Source organism: Callithrix jacchus, chromosome 7 (assembly GCF_049354715.1).
Source record: "Callithrix jacchus isolate 240 chromosome 7, calJac240_pri, whole genome shotgun sequence".
Taxonomy (NCBI): Eukaryota; Metazoa; Chordata; class Mammalia; order Primates; family Cebidae; genus Callithrix; species Callithrix jacchus.
The window spans coordinates 44,240,816-44,258,187 of NC_133508.1; the positions used below are offsets into that span (position 1 = coordinate 44,240,816).

A 17,372-nucleotide genomic window follows, 5' to 3' on the forward strand; every position below is an offset into this window, starting at 1 on the left:
TTCAAGACAGGCCTGACTAACATGGTGAAACCCCGTCTCTACCAAAAATACAAAGTTAGCCGGGCATGGTGCTCCATGCCTGTAATCCCAGCTACTCTGGAGACTGAGGCAGGAGAATCACTTTAACCCGGGAGGAGGAGGTTGCAGTGAGCCGGGATAGTGCCATTGCACTCTAACCTGGGCAACAAAATCAAAACTCTCTCTCTCAAAAAAATAATTAATCCTATTTGACTTAAGCCAAAAAAAAAAAAGAATTAGGCACAGCCTCTGGGCAGGGCAGTGCCCATCTTGGAATGAGCCACACACTGTTTGCAAGACCTGAAAGTGGAATTAAGCCAAGTGTGTTGTTCGAGGATGGCTGAATACATTATGGTATGCTACGCCGACACAGACCAAACACCTACGCACTCAGGGCTCTGGGTGGCAGTGGCCTTCCACCTCCCTGCTCTGAAGCTGTTTTCTAGCAACATCTGTGTGGCCTCTTAGTGCTGGGTCTGCAGAGGGAAGGTCAGAGGAGCCTGGGTTCTGGCTGGGGGATGAACGAGAAGTAAATGAGGCCACGCCATTTATGGTTCCACGTAAGAAGTGTCCCAAAGGACTCTCAAGGTGCTCTCAAGACAGCCCCTTGATGTGAAGTGGGGCACAACTTCAGATGACAGGCATTTGAGTTGAGGACAGGGGAAGGTGGGGAGAGCATTGGTACCACAGGGAGAGGAAAAAGCGGCAGAGTGGGAGGGAGGTGGGAGGGAGCCGCCAGAACACAGGGACGCAGTGGGAGAATGGACAAAGGTCAGCAGAGCCAGGCTGCCCAGCCTTGTGGGCCAGGGTGAAGGGCAGGTGGAGGGCCTCAGAGGAGGTGCAAAAGCAGGTTCACTCAGAGAGAGTGACTTGAGCTGGAGGAAGGCAAAGCCTCCTCTCCACACAGTCCCTCAGGATGCCTCTCAGGCAGAACCATCCAGGAGCCTTCCCCATGGTGCCGACACCCAGGCCTGGCATGGGGAAAAATGGGGATGGCTTTAAGCCTGCCCTTCCCAGGGCAGAAGGCCGCTGATGACCCTAGAGCTTGGTTCTCTCCCAGCTTAAAATACCAAAGAAGAAAATTAGGGCCGGGCATCGTGGCTCATACCTGTAATCCCAGCACTTTGGGAAGCCAAAGTGGGTAGATCATGAGTTCAAGACCAGCATATCCAACATGGTGAAACCTCATCTGTACTAAAAATACAAAAATTAGCTGGGCATGGTGGCGCATGCCTGTAATGCCAACTACACGGGAGGCTGAGGCAGGAGACTTGCTTGAACCCAGGAGGCGGAGGTTGTGGTGAGCCGAGATCATGCCATTGCACTCCAGCCTAGGCAACAAGAGCAAAACTTTGTCTAAAAAAAACAAAAAACAAAAAAACAGTGTCTTTCTCTACAGGTGGCTGGGAAGACTACACAGGGAGAGCCCAGTGTGGCCACAGGCTCATCACAAGTGCTCACTCAGTGGAAGCTCTCCGCAACAGTGATGGTGCCAGGTGGGAGTTCCCAGCATCCAGCAGATGCCTGAGCGTGCTCTATGCCTCAGTCTGGGGAAACCAAGGGCCGAAGTCCTGCCCTCGTGGGGCTACCACTCTTTATAAGTACAGCAGATCAGGAGCAGAGCAGCAACTGGAAGGAAGGTGGGAGCCAGGCCATCGGGGGCAAGGCTGGATGTTGTGTTTTGTTTTTGTAGAAACAGGGTCTCACTGTCACCCAGGCTAGACTGCACTGACGGGATCTCAGTTCACTGTAGCCTCGACCTTCCTGGGCTCAGGTGATCCTCCTGCCTCAGCCTCCCGAGAACCTGGGCCTATAGGCACACACCACCACACCCGGCTAATTTTCGTAGTTTTTGTAGAGGCAACGTTTTGCCATGTTGTCCAGGCTGGTCTCAAACTCCTGAGCTCCAGTGATGTGCCCATCTCAGCCTCCCAAAGTGCTGGGATGACACTGTTTTTATTTAGAACCTGGAAGAAGCAAGGGCAGGGCCCTGCGGATATCTGGAGAAAAGCCAGTGAGGCCAGAGGGAGAGCTGACAAAGAGATGTAGGAGGTGAGGTTCCCAAGTCGTGCTAGGCAGGGACAGGGACTCGTGTGGATGCGCCTTTGACTCTGGAGGACTCCGCATGGGCTGTGCTCTGACTTCACATCCCCCTGGCTACTGCTGGAGAGCAAATGAGGCGGCAGGAACCAGCAGGGTGACACATCAGGAGGCTGCTGCAGTGATCAGGTAATCAGGAGAGCAGCACCACTGGACCCACGTGAGGGTGGGCCTGGGGGGCTGTGCTCAGATCTGGACTTCCCGGAAGGTAGAGTAGCAGGATCTGCTCCCAGAGTCTCATGAGTGTGGGAGGGAGAGGGGTCGATGGAGGCTCCAGGCTTTAAGCCTGGGCACCTGGGGGTGGCAGAGACCATTTACTGAGGGGAGGGAGGCTGGGAGAAGCAAGCATCCAGATTGGGCTGACCAAGAGGCCGCAGCCAGAGACAGAACCCTGGGACTGGACTGTGGTATCAAAGCCACGGACTGGATGGCGCCACTAGGTGAGTTCCCTGCCCCACCCAGGGCCCCATCAAAGCCCTTCAGGTCAGCATCCAGGCACCAGGGACTATTCTCACCCCAACGCCCTGGGGCTGCCTGGAGCTCACAGACCCCCTCCTGAGCCTAGAATTTCAGGATCACCATCCTGGTGACCAGTAGCCCAGAGGCTTCTCCAAGTCAATGTGTCAAAACTGTCTCTCCAGCAGCCCCAGACCTGGAGAAGGAGCAAGGAGGGGCAAGTGTTCAAAGCACAGGTTTGAGGCAGAGTCACAGCCCAGATCTACCACCTGCTTCCAGTGTCCATCCTCTCCTGCCAGGCCTGCCAGGGACCCTCACAGTCTCTCTCTTGAAGGGTGCAGCAGGAATTTGGGACTTGGCCCTCACCACTGCCCAGGGCTCTCAGGCTCAGGCCCGTCCTCCCCAGGGCCACCAGAGGGCGCTCTCTGAACGTGACCAAACGGCACTGGAGCCTCTGGGCCACAGAATCAATCCATCCCCAGCTGGGCCAGCGAGCCCCTTCTAAACCAGACACTGCCAGCAAACCCACTCCAGAGCCTCTACCATATGACGTCCCCCATGTCCACGTCCAACCATCAGCACTCACCATGCCTTGGTTCATTCTGCACACACACATACATATCCACACATGCATGTGTGCACGCGCACACACACACACAAAGCTTCCACTCCACTGGAACACACACTGCCCACTGCTTCAGGCTGAACATATGTGCCACGGCCCGCATGTCTGTGTCCCCCCAAAATTCCTGTGTTAAAATCCTAACCCCCAAGGGGATGGTAGAAAGAGGTAGGGCCTTCAGGAGTGAGGGGATGGGGACAGAAACCTCACAAATGGGATTAGTGTCCTATAAAAGGGCCTGAGAGAGCCCCCCCTGCCAAGTGAGGACACACAAGAAGTGATGTGACGTCTATGAACCAGGAAACGGGCCCTCAGCACACGGAACCTGCTGGCACCCTGGTCCTGGCCTTCCAGCCCACAGCCCTGTGACAAATGCATTTCTGTTGTTCACAAGCCACCAGGCTGTGGTCTTTGTCACGGCAGCCCAGGCTGACAGAGCCAGCAGGCCACTTCCTGCATCTCGCGAGTGTGCTCAGAGCTAACAGCCTCCACTGGCCCCTGGTCTCTGACGTGGCTTCCACTTAGCCTCTTGATAGAGTGGCATCATGCCCATGCCTGTGGTGGGGACCTGCACCTCACACTCCCACTAGACCTTGGCTGAGCTTTCCTCCTCTCATCCTCCCTGGAGGCCACAGCAGGTGTGCTGACCAAGCCCCATAGTGTGGAGGCCACAGCTTCGGCACCAAGGCAGACGCTCTGTCCTCAGCACCCAAGGGCTGGCTTCTCCCCAACAGCTGATCTTTAGAGAAAATGTCCCCTCCCCAGGGCTGGGATGACTGAATGTCTTAGAGCAGCCCTGAGGTTGACCCTAGAGATGGTGCCCCTTGTCCCCAGCTGTGGGGTCGCAGGGCCCTTCCCAACAATTTGGGGGCAGGTGGAGAGCGGGCCCCTCGTGGGCACAGTGGTACCAGGCCTGTGAGCTTCACAGCCAAGAAGTGGCCAAGGCAGAGAGAGCCACGCCACTTGCCATGGCCACTGGGGTTGGTGAGGGCAGAGGTGGGATTTCCCCTAAGTCTGCTGTCTGGCCTCTATGTCTCAGCTCCTGGCCATGAAAATGAATTCCGCCCGACGCAGGCAGGGCGTGGTTCTGATCAGGGCCAGGCTGGCGGGGGACTCAGCATGGAGGGGAGTGATGGAGGGAGGGCCTGTACGCTTGCTTGATGGTTCATCTCTGGTGGGTTCCCACACCTCCTGGCTGAGGCCAAAACCAAGCATAGCTCCAAGGGTCCAGAGCAGAAGTACTTGGGCCACTTCCCCCAATGCCCCCAAGGCCCGGGGCACAAGGGGAAGGCAGGTTGCGGGCCTGGCTCCCCGGGAACTCCTGTCTTGAACCCATACTGCTGCGGAATCCAGGGCCCACACTCTTACCCCGTTCTGGCTGTTGCAATGCCGGGTGCTGATGATGGCACCCGCCTCCTCGATCATCTTCAGGATGGTCCCCCCATGGACATTGCCGGCCACATTGGCGTCATCTGGCCGCATGATCCTAGGGCAGAGAAGAAGCAGGGTGAGGCCACTAGAGAGGATGCCATTCATGCAATGGTGACAACCCAAGGACAGGAGAAGGTCCCCAAAGGGCTCGATGGCTCCAGAGGAAAGAGAAAGAACCTTTCATGTGTTTGGGCTCTTCCTAGGTAGTGTGTGTGTCAGGGTTGTGTGCCATCTGCCAGGCCACGGAAGGGGCGCTGAGATGCTGTTTCCATGAGAGAGACAGAGGACAGAGGGGCACTTTTCTCCCTTTGAAGCCACATGTCCCCAGCCTGCCCTGGCAGGGAAGGACTGATGGTGAAGACCTTCAGCAAAGCCACAGGGCGAGGAGGCGGCAATTCAGCCCTTGGGGTTCCTGGTGACCAACACACAGACTGTCACCCTAGAAGCAAACTCCCGGGACCGCATCAGGAGTCCCAGAGGAGGGACCCACGGCTGTTCTGAGAACTAGACATGAGGCGTAGCTTCAAGACCCTGGGCCCCGTCAGCAGGTGAGCGCCTGCCACTGCGCACTGCACTCCTGCGCGGGGGCAGTGCTGAGTCAGGCCCTGGATGAGGGCAGGGAGCTCTCCCAGGTCAAAGAGAATAGAAATGCCACCTCACTTCCCCAAACAGGAACAACTTCATCCTTGCCATGAGCAGCCAGCAGCATGGGAGCTCCATGAAATCTCTGGTTTCCCAATAAGCCAGCTTGGCAGTCCTGCCAGGGCACATTGTCTGGCACCTTCCCAGACAGCATCTGGCTGATGAAACCCGCCTTCAAAGGCCAAGTTACCAGGAGAAGAGTAATAGTCAGCGGGCACAGATCCAGGGTGCAGCTTCCACCTGTGGCTCAAGCAGCCTGGCCGGCCCTGCAGCCAGTGTGGGGGCCCCAAGGGCAGCAGCTCCTGGGTCTGCATCTCCTCCCTGCTCCTCCAGTAGCTCTGAGGCTGAGCAAGTCATGCTCCAAGAACCATTCCTGGCTCTGGCTCTTACTCGCTGGGTGACCTGGGCAGGCTGTCAAAACCCTCACTCCTCCACGTGCTCACCTGTACAATGGGCAGAACGACAGCACTGCCTCACGTGACTGTGGGAGGTCACACAGAACGCTCTCTCACTCCACGACCACACTGGCACATGGTAGATAGTCCGCACGTTAGCCGGGAGAACGTTTCTCTCTTCAGTAAGTACTTAGCCAACCCAGTCAGAAGAAGCTCCAAGAAACCCAACATCTAGGCACAGGATTCCACTTCTAGAGCAAATGACCACTGATGTCCTCTAGCAACTGACAGCTGCCCATCCCCAGTACCATCCCTCCACCCTGGGTGAGAGTCTATTATACAAACCGGGGCCCATTTAGGCCAACTGGCGCTGACCCTGAGGTCAGGCAGGACCCAGGGTTCTGCGGCAGCTCAGGGACTGTGGCCTGCGGAGCAGCTGGCACAGCATGACACATGGTGGCTGGGGGATCCCCTAGGATGGGAGAAGGTTCCCAAAGGGCTTGATAGTTCCCAGAGGAAAGAGAAAGAACCTTCCACATGTTTGGGCTCTTCCTAGGTGGTGTGCTTTGCAAGTGTTCATTTTAAAATACCTTTATTTTTAAAAGTTGAACTTACTCTATGAAAGGCTTTTGGGTCTTTTGTCTGAGTTACAAGGTGGCCAATTATAAATCACAAAATGACTCTATCCACCTCTTCCCTTTAAATCTGTCTTCCATTTAGCAGAAAGGGCCTTTCCCACACCAGCTGCAGGGGCCAGAGGGTCCCTTTCCATGCAGGCCTGTCCTGGGGACACCAGCCGAGGCTGTGGGTGGGTGTGGAGAGCAGGGCCCAGCCCCTGGTTCTAGAGCAGTGAGGAAACATCAGCCCAGCATTTCCCAGGAGCGCCAGAGCCGGCCTCCAGAGCAGCCTGAATGACTCAGCCGGCCTCGCTTTGCCTGTCTGTGAAGTGCAGCCACACACGTCAGGCTGGTCCTCAGGGCCAGGGAGAGGAAGCGCGGGCCGAGAGCCACAGCGGCGGAGGAAGTGCTTTCATGCGGTAGGCACTGAAGACAGGACAGATTGGCGGGTAGGCTTTGAGACACAAGGCCAGGGACAGCGCCTGAGGCCGGGGTAGAGCCCGGAACCACCTGGCAACAAGTGAGGGCCCAGCACTTGGCTCTGGGCCATCAGGAGCACCCACCAGGAACTGAAGACTGCACACCAGCCAGCTCCCATGAGACTGGCCGCCTTCCTTTGGCACCCGGGTCCTGCACCAAGGACCATCCTAACTCCCCAGCTGGCCACCCAGGAAGCCAGCCTCTGCCTTCTCAGTCAGACACAACCCTCTCCCCCACAGGACCTTATTCCTGCCTGGGGACTGTGCTGTCACCTCCAACGCATGAGGCCCAAAGCCCAACTCACTTGCCCCTCCCCGCTTGCCCCCAAATCAAACGCCTTCACTCTAAGCCGGGGCAACCAGTGAGTCCCCACCTCAGCTGGGATTCCTTCCCATCTACCACCAGCTGCTCCACACCTGGCCCCTTCCTCTTCCCCTCCCCACCCCCCTCATTTCTTCCAAACAGCTTAGGAACAGCTGGGCCCCTCCAGCCTCCAGGACTCATAAACAGCTCTGTCACTCTCTCAGGCCCCCACCCCATGGCCTGGCCAAGGCCAAGAGTGTCCAAGACAGGGTCATGACTGCCTCCGTCTCCACGCAGGCAGGGGTGAGACCCAGGGGAGCCAGGGAAGCTGCAGCCTCTCACTGGAAATTTTGTTTTCCCATTTCTAATAAAGACACTGGGACCGAAAGCACTTCACACTCCTCTGTACTATTTTTTTTGTTTTGTTTTTTGAGACAGGGTCTCACTCTGTCACCCAGGCTGAAGTGCTGTAGCATGAGCTTGGCTCACTGCAACCTCCATCTCCTGGGTTCAAGTGATTCCTCTGCCTCGACCTCCCGAATAGCTGGGATTACAGGCACGCACCGCCACACCTGGCTAACTTTTATATTTTTAGTAGAGACAGAATTTGCCATTTGGCCAGGCTGGGCTCGAACTCCGAACCTCAGGTGATCCCCATCTCGGCCTACTAAAGTGCTGGGATTACTGGCATGAGCCACTGCACCCGGCCCCTCTTTACTATTAAAAAATTGAAATACAGGTTGGGCATGGTGGCAAACACCAATAATCCCAACACTTACAGAGGCCGAGGCAGGTGGATCACTTGAGGTCAGGAGTTGAAGACCAGCCTGGCTAAGATGGCAAAACCCTGTCTCTACAAAAACTACAAAAATTAGCTGGACGTGGTGGTACACACCTGTAGTACCACACGCTAGTTGGAAAGCTGAGGCAGGGGAATATCTTGAACCAGGGAGGTAGAGGTTGCAGTGAACCACACCACTGCACTCCAGCCTGGGCGAAAGCAAGACTGTCACTAAAAAGAAAAAAGAAAAAAAATACATTTTGTCTGGCCAGGCGCAGTAGCTCATGCCTGTAATCCCAGCACTTCGGGAGGCCAAGGTGGGTGGATCACTTGAGGTCAGGAGTTCGAGACCAGTGTGGCCAGTATGATGAAACTTGGTCTCTACTAAAAACACAAAAAAGTGAGCTGGGCACGGTGGTTGGCGCCTGTAGTCCCAGCTCTCTGGAGGCGGAAGTAGGAGAATAACTTGAACCTGGAAGGCGGAGGTTGAAGTGAGCCTAGATGGTGCCACTGCACTCTAGCCTGGGTGACAGGGCAAGACTCTGTCTCTAAAGAAAAAGAAATACATTTGTCACTAGTATTCCTGGGGTTAAAAATTATCTAAAACTAAAGAAAGAAAGACGTGAACACCACACATAGGCAGCGGCACAGGCCTGGCCAGGTTCTGGAGGACTGATTGCTGCTGAGTCTGACATACTACCCCTCCCCAAGCCCCACCACACCAAGCCTACACTTCTTCCCCCTCCTCTGACCCCAGAAACTTCAGGGAAAGACAGAAAGTTGCCTAGGGCGGGGCCTTTTCTTCGTGGCTGCCTTCTCTCTCCAGGGCTGGCCCCGAGCGCTGCCCACACTATCCTCCACTGGAGGGTCCTGGTAGGCAGTAGCCCCGGCTGACTGCAGGTCTGGAATGTCACCCGCACCCATAGCCCTGCCCTTTTTCTGTTCCAGCTGTTCCTGTCCCAGATTGGAACCATGCGTGTCTATCCCTTGTAGCCTGAGTGGCCAGTGCTGGGGCCCGAGGTGAATAGAAGCTGATGCTGCCACCCCATTCTCAGCCACCCCACTCTCGGACAGTGTCCCCTCTGGAGGGAGCAACTGGCTGATGAGCAGGGCTCTGAGGAAGCTGAGCACACATGAATCAAGGAGCCACTCCCAGAAGGGTACGGCCCCACCTGATCTCCGGGAAAGCTTCCCAGAGGAAATGACACCTTGGCCAATTCCTGGAGGATGAGCCAGGAGCAGAGGTCAGAGAAGGCTACAAGGAGAGGGAGTGTTTGAGGGCCCAAGGCCAGGAGTGCCCAGTGAGCTCCAGAAACAGAAAGCAACCCCACAAAGCTGGCGCACAGCCCAAAAGGGGGTGAAGAAGAGAAGCCCTGAGATAGGGACGCTGCTGTCATGCAGGGCCTCAGGGCTGGGACAAAGTCTGGATCCATCCTGAAAGGAGGCTGTGAGGCTGAAGCCCAGGAACTGCCAATCAGATAGTGTTTGGGGGGACACCTCCCAGGGTCTCTGCGTGGCCTCTGCACTCGCCTCTGGCCTTGCCCAGATCCTAGCTGGCCCTCACTGCACAGCCCATGAGTGACTCTTCCTAAGCAGGAATCTAGCCAAGTCACTCCCTCATTCACACCCTCCAGGGCCTCTCCTATCTACACAAGAAAGACTCAACTTCCCAGTAAGGCATCTGGAACTCTCAGGGATCCGGAAGTTCTCACCGGGTATACCTGCCCTTTCCACTGCTGTACCTGTCCCAGCAACGTCTGACCCACCCTCTGTGAAGGATAGGGAACCATTTACGATAGGGGAGTGTAAGCCAACACCCCCTCACAGAGAGCACCTGGCACTACCCACCAAAACTCCAGATGCACAGGGACACATCTGGGGACACTGGGGTGCAGGGAAAACCATCCCAGGAAGGAGTGTGGGAAACCAGAGGCCTCCATGGACCCTGGAGGAGGAAACTAGCTATTGAGTGGGACCTCGGAGAGATTCTGTGTGCCTTTTGGATGCCTTTAAACCATCTCAACCTGTTCACATTAATCAGTGCTCTTTAAAAATGCTTCAAGGCACAGCTCAAAACTCAGATCTCATCACACCAGAGGACCAGCCAGTACTCGTCCCAAGACCGCCTGCAGCAGCGTCCCTTGGGGTGGCTTGAGCCAGTCCCAAGGTAGGAGTGGGGCAGAGGATGTGTTCCAGGAGTGGAAAGCGAGGGCGCCTGGAAGAATCCAGGGAAGCCTGGCAATCAGAGGAGCCGCTCCTGCCCCAGGCCTCTTAGCAGACACCTGAGGGCTGTCCAGGTCTCCTGTGCCCCAGGGTCCCCTCAAGATGGAGTCCTACCTAAGCCCCATGGACCCTGAGTACTGGGCTGAACTGTGTCCCCCAACAGATGTGTTTGAGTCCTAACAGAAACTATGAACATCACCTTACTTAGATAGAGGTCTTGGCAGATACTCTCAAATGAGGTTACCGAGCCTTAGGGAGAGCCCTCCCTCAACGAGTGGTGCCCTTATAGGAGCACAGAAATCATGACATGAGACACAGGAAGTCCAAATGAAGATGAAGGCAGGGACCGGAGCAGCCTCCCACAAAACCTTCGGGAGCGCGGCCCTGCCCACTGCTGGGTCTCCAACCTGAGGAAATTGCTTCCAGTTGTCACCCACCGCCTGGTTTGCGGCCATGCCCAGAGGCCTTCACTGCTCCCAGAGAAGGCAGCACAGAGTGGTACAGGGGAGCCCTGAGGTGGCAGTGGCAGCAGCAGCACCCTCAGCCCTGCCCAGCACCCTCAGCAGAGCCCAGCTTGGCACCCTCAGCACCCTCGGCCTGCTCAGCACCCTTGGCCCCACCCACCTCCCTTGGCCCTGCCCACTACCCTCAGCCTCACCCAGCACCCTCAGGCCAGCCCAGCAACCCTGTGAGGGAGGCGTGGGAGCCTTCAGGAACCAAACAGACTCATGGACGAGCCTGGGGCCTCAAAGGCCAGGCACAGGCACACGTGAACGCCTACTCTTTCCATGGGGGACTCTGCCAAACAGAAGCTCAAGCAGCCTTACTTCTCCTCTTGTTTATTTTCTTTTTGAGAGGGAGTCTCGCTCTGTCACGCAGGCTGGAGTACAATGGCGTGATCTTGTCTCACTGAAACCTCCACTTCCTTGGTTCAAGTGATTCTCCTGCCTCAGCCTCCCGAGTAACTGGGATTACAGGCGCCGGCCACCACACCCAGCTAATTTTTTTTTTTTTTTTTTTTTTTGTATTTTTAGTAGAAAGGGGTTTCACCATGTTGGTCAGGCTGGTCTTGAACTCCTGACCTCAGGTGATCTGCCCACCTCGACCTCCCAAAGTTCTGGGATTATACGCGTGAACCACTGAGCCTGGCCAATTTTTGTACTTTTTAGTAGAGACAGGGGTTTCACCATGTTGGCCAGGCTGGTCTCAAACTCCTGACCTCAGGTGCCCACTGCCTTGGCCTCCTAAAGTGCTGAGATCACAGGCGTGAGCCACCATGCAGGCCCCCGCTTCTCCTAACTTGCTGCCTAAGATGGTTCCAGCCAAGTCCCTTCAACCTGCACACCCGCCACTGTATCCCTAGAAGAATGCATGGGAGGAAGGGCTGGGCCAAGGAAAGTTCCCACAGCACTTCCAGGCCCCAAGCAGGGCAGGGAAAAGGCTGACAATGGCCCTGAGCTCCCAGCCTCCACTCTGGCCAGGGGTAGGGGACTGACCCAGGAGGCTCCTTCCTTGTGCAGCCCACAGCCCCCCTGTACCCCCCTACCCCCAAGGTAAGGCAGGTAGGAAGCTCAGCAGCACTGGGAAACCACAGGGAACCCAGCCTGGCTGGCGTGAGGAAAGTCGAGAAAGCAAAGCAGGAAAGAAAAGAAAGTGCCTGCTTCCCCGGGGACTCTGGCAGGCCGGGGAGTGCCCTGGGCCCTGTCAGGGGCCCCCAGCTCACCCAGGCCTGCACTTCCTGTCCTGGCTTCAGCCAACCACCTAATGTCAGGGGTCAGTAAGAGCTGGGCCAGGCGGGTGCCCCACTGCCCTTCCTGGCTGCATGATGCCAGCCAGTCTGCTGGGCACTCTACCCACCCCTCTACCCACCCCTTCCCTCCAAATGTCCCTAAACAATCCACCCACAGTGGACCCTGCACGGCCTGGACATGTACCTGCTCAGCTGGAAAGCCATGGTGGCTAGGACATCCCAGGATTAGATCCAGAGAAAGGCAAGGGAGCAGGGAAACATCACAGAGTCCCGGTCTGACCCAGGACTGTCCCAGCTCCTCTCACGCCGGGCTTGGTGGGGAGCATCCCCACCCCCACAACTGGCTTCCTGAGCTGCCCAATCTGAGCAGGAAGAGGCTGCCTCGCCAATCCAGAATGTCTACCAAAAACCAGTCGTCATAGAAACCTCGCTTTATAAATAATTACAGGAGGAGTAATTCCGTGAGCCCTTCCGGCTGCCGTGCCAGGAGATCAGGAAGGCACAGGGGCCACCGCTGAGCCACCTTAGGGGAGGGGCTTCGAGGACCTACGTTCCCTGACAGAGCACAGGGCCCCCTAATCTAGTCTTTCTCCAGGGTCTCAGCCAAAGCCAGGCCTGGCCCCGCTGCTGCCTTCTAGAGAGCCCTGAAACGTAGACAGGGGAGGAGGGTCACGGGCCAGCAGGGACTCCAGTAGGTCCAAGCCTTCATCCCGCTGATGGAGTTGGCATCTAGAGCCTGTCCCAAGGGCCAGCTCCCTGGCTGAAGCAAAGTGGACAGGCGGCCCAGCGTCCCTCCTCCTAAGGCCACACCCTGTCCCTCTCCATCCCCCTTCCCCCCAACCTCCACCTCAGAGGATGCCATGTCTGTCTTGGGACTTAGCAAGTCTAATACCCTTCCCCCACTCTTGCAGGCTCTCAGGACTGCCAGCTGCCACCTGTAGGGCCCTGTGTCCCTCAGCCTGTACGCTCTTCGCTCTGCCTCCCCTTCCACTAAGTGTCAGGAATAAAGAGGTCAAACAGTCACAGGGCCGGGGTGCAGGCTCCAGGAGGCCCAGTGCCGGAGGCAGGACGTCATCACTGAGACCTCCCCAGTGCCGCCCCCACCAGGAATCCTGTGACCAGCAACGGGAATGGAAAGTCCCCGGCCAGAGCCCAGGACACACAGCAGACTCAACCAGGCTGGGCCTGCAGGCCTCTCAGGGCTAGTGGACCTGGCCTGGCTCCCAGCCTCTGGGCAAGCTTCACACACTTAGCTGTGAAAGAGAAAGTTAGGGCAGAGAGGGCTGATTAGACTTAGACAGACGGCCACTCCCTTATCAAGGCCCTTATCAAACTCCCAGAGCCAGGCTTATTTTATCTCACCAGCCGGCCAGGCCGTTCTGGAGGGCTTCCGAGCCTGGAAGTCACTCTTGTAAATGTTAAATCATTAAATTATTACTAAAAGGACAAGGGCCACTACCCACAAATCCTCTCACCTATATGCAAAAAGAAAGAGAAAGAAATGCTCAGCTCACAAACCCCACATGCGCTGCCCCCTCCCAGGGATCCTTCATGTCTAGAGGTCGGCAGAGGAAGGGATTCTAAGGCAGAGGAGGGGATTCTAAAGGGAACCCACCGATCCATAATATCTCCCTGGAGGGGAAGTCAGGGGGCTGAGTCTGGGCCCAAGCCTGGCAGTAACCCTTGGGCAGAAAATGTTCCCTGGGCCCTCCATACCCACACAGCCAGGCAGGGCCCAGGCCCGGGCTGTCAGCCTCCTCAGCCCCCTGGCTGCCCACCTCGGCCCATCATCCTGAGTAGCTGGCATCCCAGCGCCAGGGATCTTGAAGCCACGGGGCCTCCCACCCTGGCACACTTCCCTCCCCTAACCCCAAATAGCCCATAGTTCCTCTCAGCTCCCAACTCACTGCTTGGCCTTCTCCCCAAAACAGGCCCTGTCGACTTCCTTTCCGAGGACTTTCAGTGACAGGCCTCTCCGAAGCAGGAGCATGGTCTCCCCAGGTCTCCCGCTGCCTCCCTCCAGAAGTTGCAGCCAAATGGAACTCAAGGAGCGAGCCTGGGCCCCAATTCTGTGCCCTTTGGACTTGGCGTCATCCCTCCAGGCAGGCATTACTGCCTCCCTAAGCAACCCCTCCAACTGGTCCCAGCCCAGGTGTGCCAGGCGCACCAACCACCCCAAATCAGTGAGGACCTACCAGGCTTCCATAGCAACACAAGTTCAAGCCAGACAGTCCCGCAAAGAGGAAGCACCTATCAGACAGCTCAGCCATACAAGTAAATAAACAACCACGAGATCCTGTTTCCCATCTACTAAATTAAAAATCATTTTAGTTGATAAAATGATGTCTAGAAATGTTCATAGCAGCATCATTCACAACCACCCAAAGAGGGAAACAACCCGGCGTCCACCACTGATGTCCCCATCAAACAAATGTGATAATCCATACAATGAGATATTATCTGACCATAAAAAAATGAGGGACCTACAGATCCACAGCAATGCACAGACCAGCCTTGAAACCACACCGAGTGAAAGAAGTCCATCTCAAAAGGTCACACGCTGTCTGATTCCATTTATACGAAATGCATTCTGTGGTAGATCCACAGAAAGGCAAAGTTGGCTGGGGCGGTCCAGGGCTGCGGGAGGGGCAGGAGAGTGACTGCTAATAGGTGCAGGCTGATTCCGGGGGTGATTAAAATGTCCTGGAATTAAAGCATGCTGACGGCTGCATAACCGTGTGCATCCATTAAGGTTCAAGCAGAATTGTACATCAGAAAGGGTAAACTTTATTGAGTTATACCTCAGGAAAGCTGTTATAAACTACAAACAAGGTAGGGCTCGGTGGCTTACACCTGTAATCCCAGCACTTTGGCAGGTCAAGGTGGGCAGATCATGAGGTCAGGTGTTCAAGACTAGCCTGGCCAAAAAAGTCAAGAAGATAGGCTGGGCACCAAGTGTTGGCAAGGATGTGGAGGACTGAAACTCTCATCTACAGCAGCCGGAAATGTGAAACAGCACAACTACTTTGGGAAGAGTTTTGGCAGTTTCTTAAATAAACATACACCTACCATAAATACAGCCACTGTACTCCTATTATTTATTTATACTCCTATTTACCAATAAAAGCAAATGTCCCTACAAAGGCTTGTAGATGAATATTCATAACGGTTTTCTGTGTAACAGCCTCAAACTGGAAACAATGCAAACATCCATTACCAGATGAATACACTGTGGTCCAAAGAAATGAACAGGAGGTGGTGGCTCACGTCTGTAATCCCAGCACTTTGGGAGGCCCAGGCGGGTGGATCACCTGAGGTCAGGAGTTCGAGACCACCCGGGCCAACATGATGAAACCTTGTCTCTACTAAAAATACAAAAATTAGCGAGGTGTGGTGGCAGGCACCTGTAATTTCAGCTACTTGGGAGACTGAGGCAGGAGAATCACCTGAACGCGGGAGGCGAAGGTTGCAGTGAGCTGAGATCGCCACACTGCACTCCAGCCTGGGAAAAAAAGTGAAAATCCATCTTCAAAAGAAAAAAAAAAAAGAAAGGAATGAAGGACTGGTACATTCAACAGTGTGGATGAATCTCCAAGTAATCGTGATGAGTGAGGGAAGCTGGACAAAAAGAGAACAGACAGAGTCCCACTCTGTTGCCCAGGCTGGAGTGTAGTGGCATGATCTTGACTCATTACAACCTCTGCCTCCTGGGTTCAAGTAATTCTCATGACTCAGCCTCCTGAGTAGCTGGGATTACACACACATGCCACCACACCTAGCTAGTGTTTGTATTATTAGCAGAGATGAGGTTTCGCCATGTTGGCCAGGCTGGTCTCAAACTCCTGACCTCAGGTGATCCGCCTGCCTAAGCTTCCCAAAGTGCTGGGATTACAGGCATGAGCCGCCGTGCCTGGCCCTCAAGAAACCATTTTCGTTGCTCATCCATAAGAAGCAACTTCTTATCTGTTCCCGCTTTATTATGAGATTGCCACAATTCAGCCACATCTTCAGGCTCACTTCTAATTCTAGTTCTCTTGCTATTTCTACCACATCTGCAGTTACTTCCTCTATTGAAATCTTGAACCCCTCAAAGTTATTCATGAGGGTTGCAATCAGCTTCTTCCAAACTCCTGTTAATGTGATATTTTGACCTCCTCCAATGAATCACAAATATTCTTTTTTTTTTTTTGAGACTGAGTTTCGCTTTTGTTACCCAGGCTGGAGTGCAATGGCACGATCTCGGCTCACTGCAACCTCCACCTCCCGGGTTCAAGCAGTTCTCCTGCCTCAGCCTCCCAAGTAGCTGGGACTACAGGCGTGCGCCACCATGCCCAGCTAATTTTTTGTATTTTTAGTAGAGACGGGGTTTCACCATGTTGACCAGGATGGTCTCAATCTCTTGACCTCGTGATCCACCTGCCTCGGCCTCCCAAAGTGCTGGGGTTATAGGCATGAACCACTGTGCCTGGCAATTTTTTTTTTTTTTTTTTTTGGAGACAGAGTCTTGCTCTGTGGCCCAGGCTGGAGTACAATCGTGCAATCTTAGCTCACTACAACTTCCGCCTCCCAGGTTCAAGTGATTCTCATGCCTCAGCCTCCCCAGTAGCTAGGATCAAAGGTGCAAGCCACCACACCTGGCTAATTTTCATATTTTTAGTAAAGACAGGGTTTTGCCATGTTGGCCAGGTTGGTCTCAAACTCCTGACCTCAGGTGATCTGCCCACATCGGCCTCCCAAAGTGCTGGGATTACAGGCGTGAGCTACCATGCCAAGCCTACAAATATTTGTAATGGCATCAAGAATAGTAAATACTTCCCAAGAAGTTTTCAATTTACATTGCCCAGATCAGAAGACTCATTATCTATGGCAGCTAGAGCCCTACAAAATGCATTTCTTAAACAATAAGACTTGAAAGTCACAATTACTCCTTGATCCACAGGTTGAGAACGGATGTTGAGTTAACAAGTGCTACAGTTTGGATATTTGTTCCCCCAACCTCATGTTGAAATTTGATCCCAATCTTAGAGGTAGGACCTAATGGGAAGTGTTTGGGTCACAGGATGGATCCTTCCGGAAGGGCTTGGTGCCATCCCCATGGTAATGAGTGAGTTCTCACCTTACTGGCCTCTGGGAAAACTAATAGTTAAAAGGAGCCTTGCACCTCCCTTCTCTCTCATGTCTCTGGCCATGTGATCTGCACATACCAGCTTCCTTTCCCCTTCTGCTATAAGTAGAAGCAGGCTGAGGCACTCACTAGAAGCAGATGCTGGCGCCATGCTTCCTGTACAGCATGCAGGATCAGGAGCCAAATAAACCTCTTTCCTTCACAAATTATCCAGCTTCAGGTATTCCTTTATAGCTATACAAATGGACTAAAGACAGCAGGCATGAAAACAAAATTAATCTCCTTGTGCATCTCCATAAGAGCTCTTGGGTTGCCAGGTGTATTATCAATGAGCAGTATTTTTTTTTATTATTAAAATTATTATATATTTTTTTGAGATGGAGTCTCCTTCTATTGCCTGCCCTGGAGTGCAGTGGTGCAATCTCAGCT

The 17,372-nt window shown here is 54.6% G+C and overlaps 1 protein-coding gene across 9 annotated transcripts in view; it reads right to left on the minus strand.

Annotated features, from left to right (window-relative positions):
• The window catches only part of ACOT7 (acyl-CoA thioesterase 7), a 123,518-nt gene that overhangs the window by 78,318 nt on the left and 27,828 nt on the right, over nucleotides 1-17,372 (minus strand). For 7 of the 9 annotated variants that reach the window (XR_013519756.1, XR_004745695.3, XM_035307559.3 and 4 more), the window contains exon 2: nucleotides 4,565-4,682. Coding sequence is in view for 7 of the 9 variants with exons in the window: in XM_035307559.3 (XP_035163450.1) it covers nucleotides 4,565-4,682 (118 nt within the window). In the remaining 2 variants the exon portion in view is untranslated. Of the gene's footprint in view, nucleotides 1-4,564; nucleotides 4,683-12,002; nucleotides 12,161-13,725; nucleotides 13,864-17,372 lie in introns of those variants that run through there. The other 2 variants (XM_035307557.3, XM_035307561.3) reach the window with 2 other exon arrangements.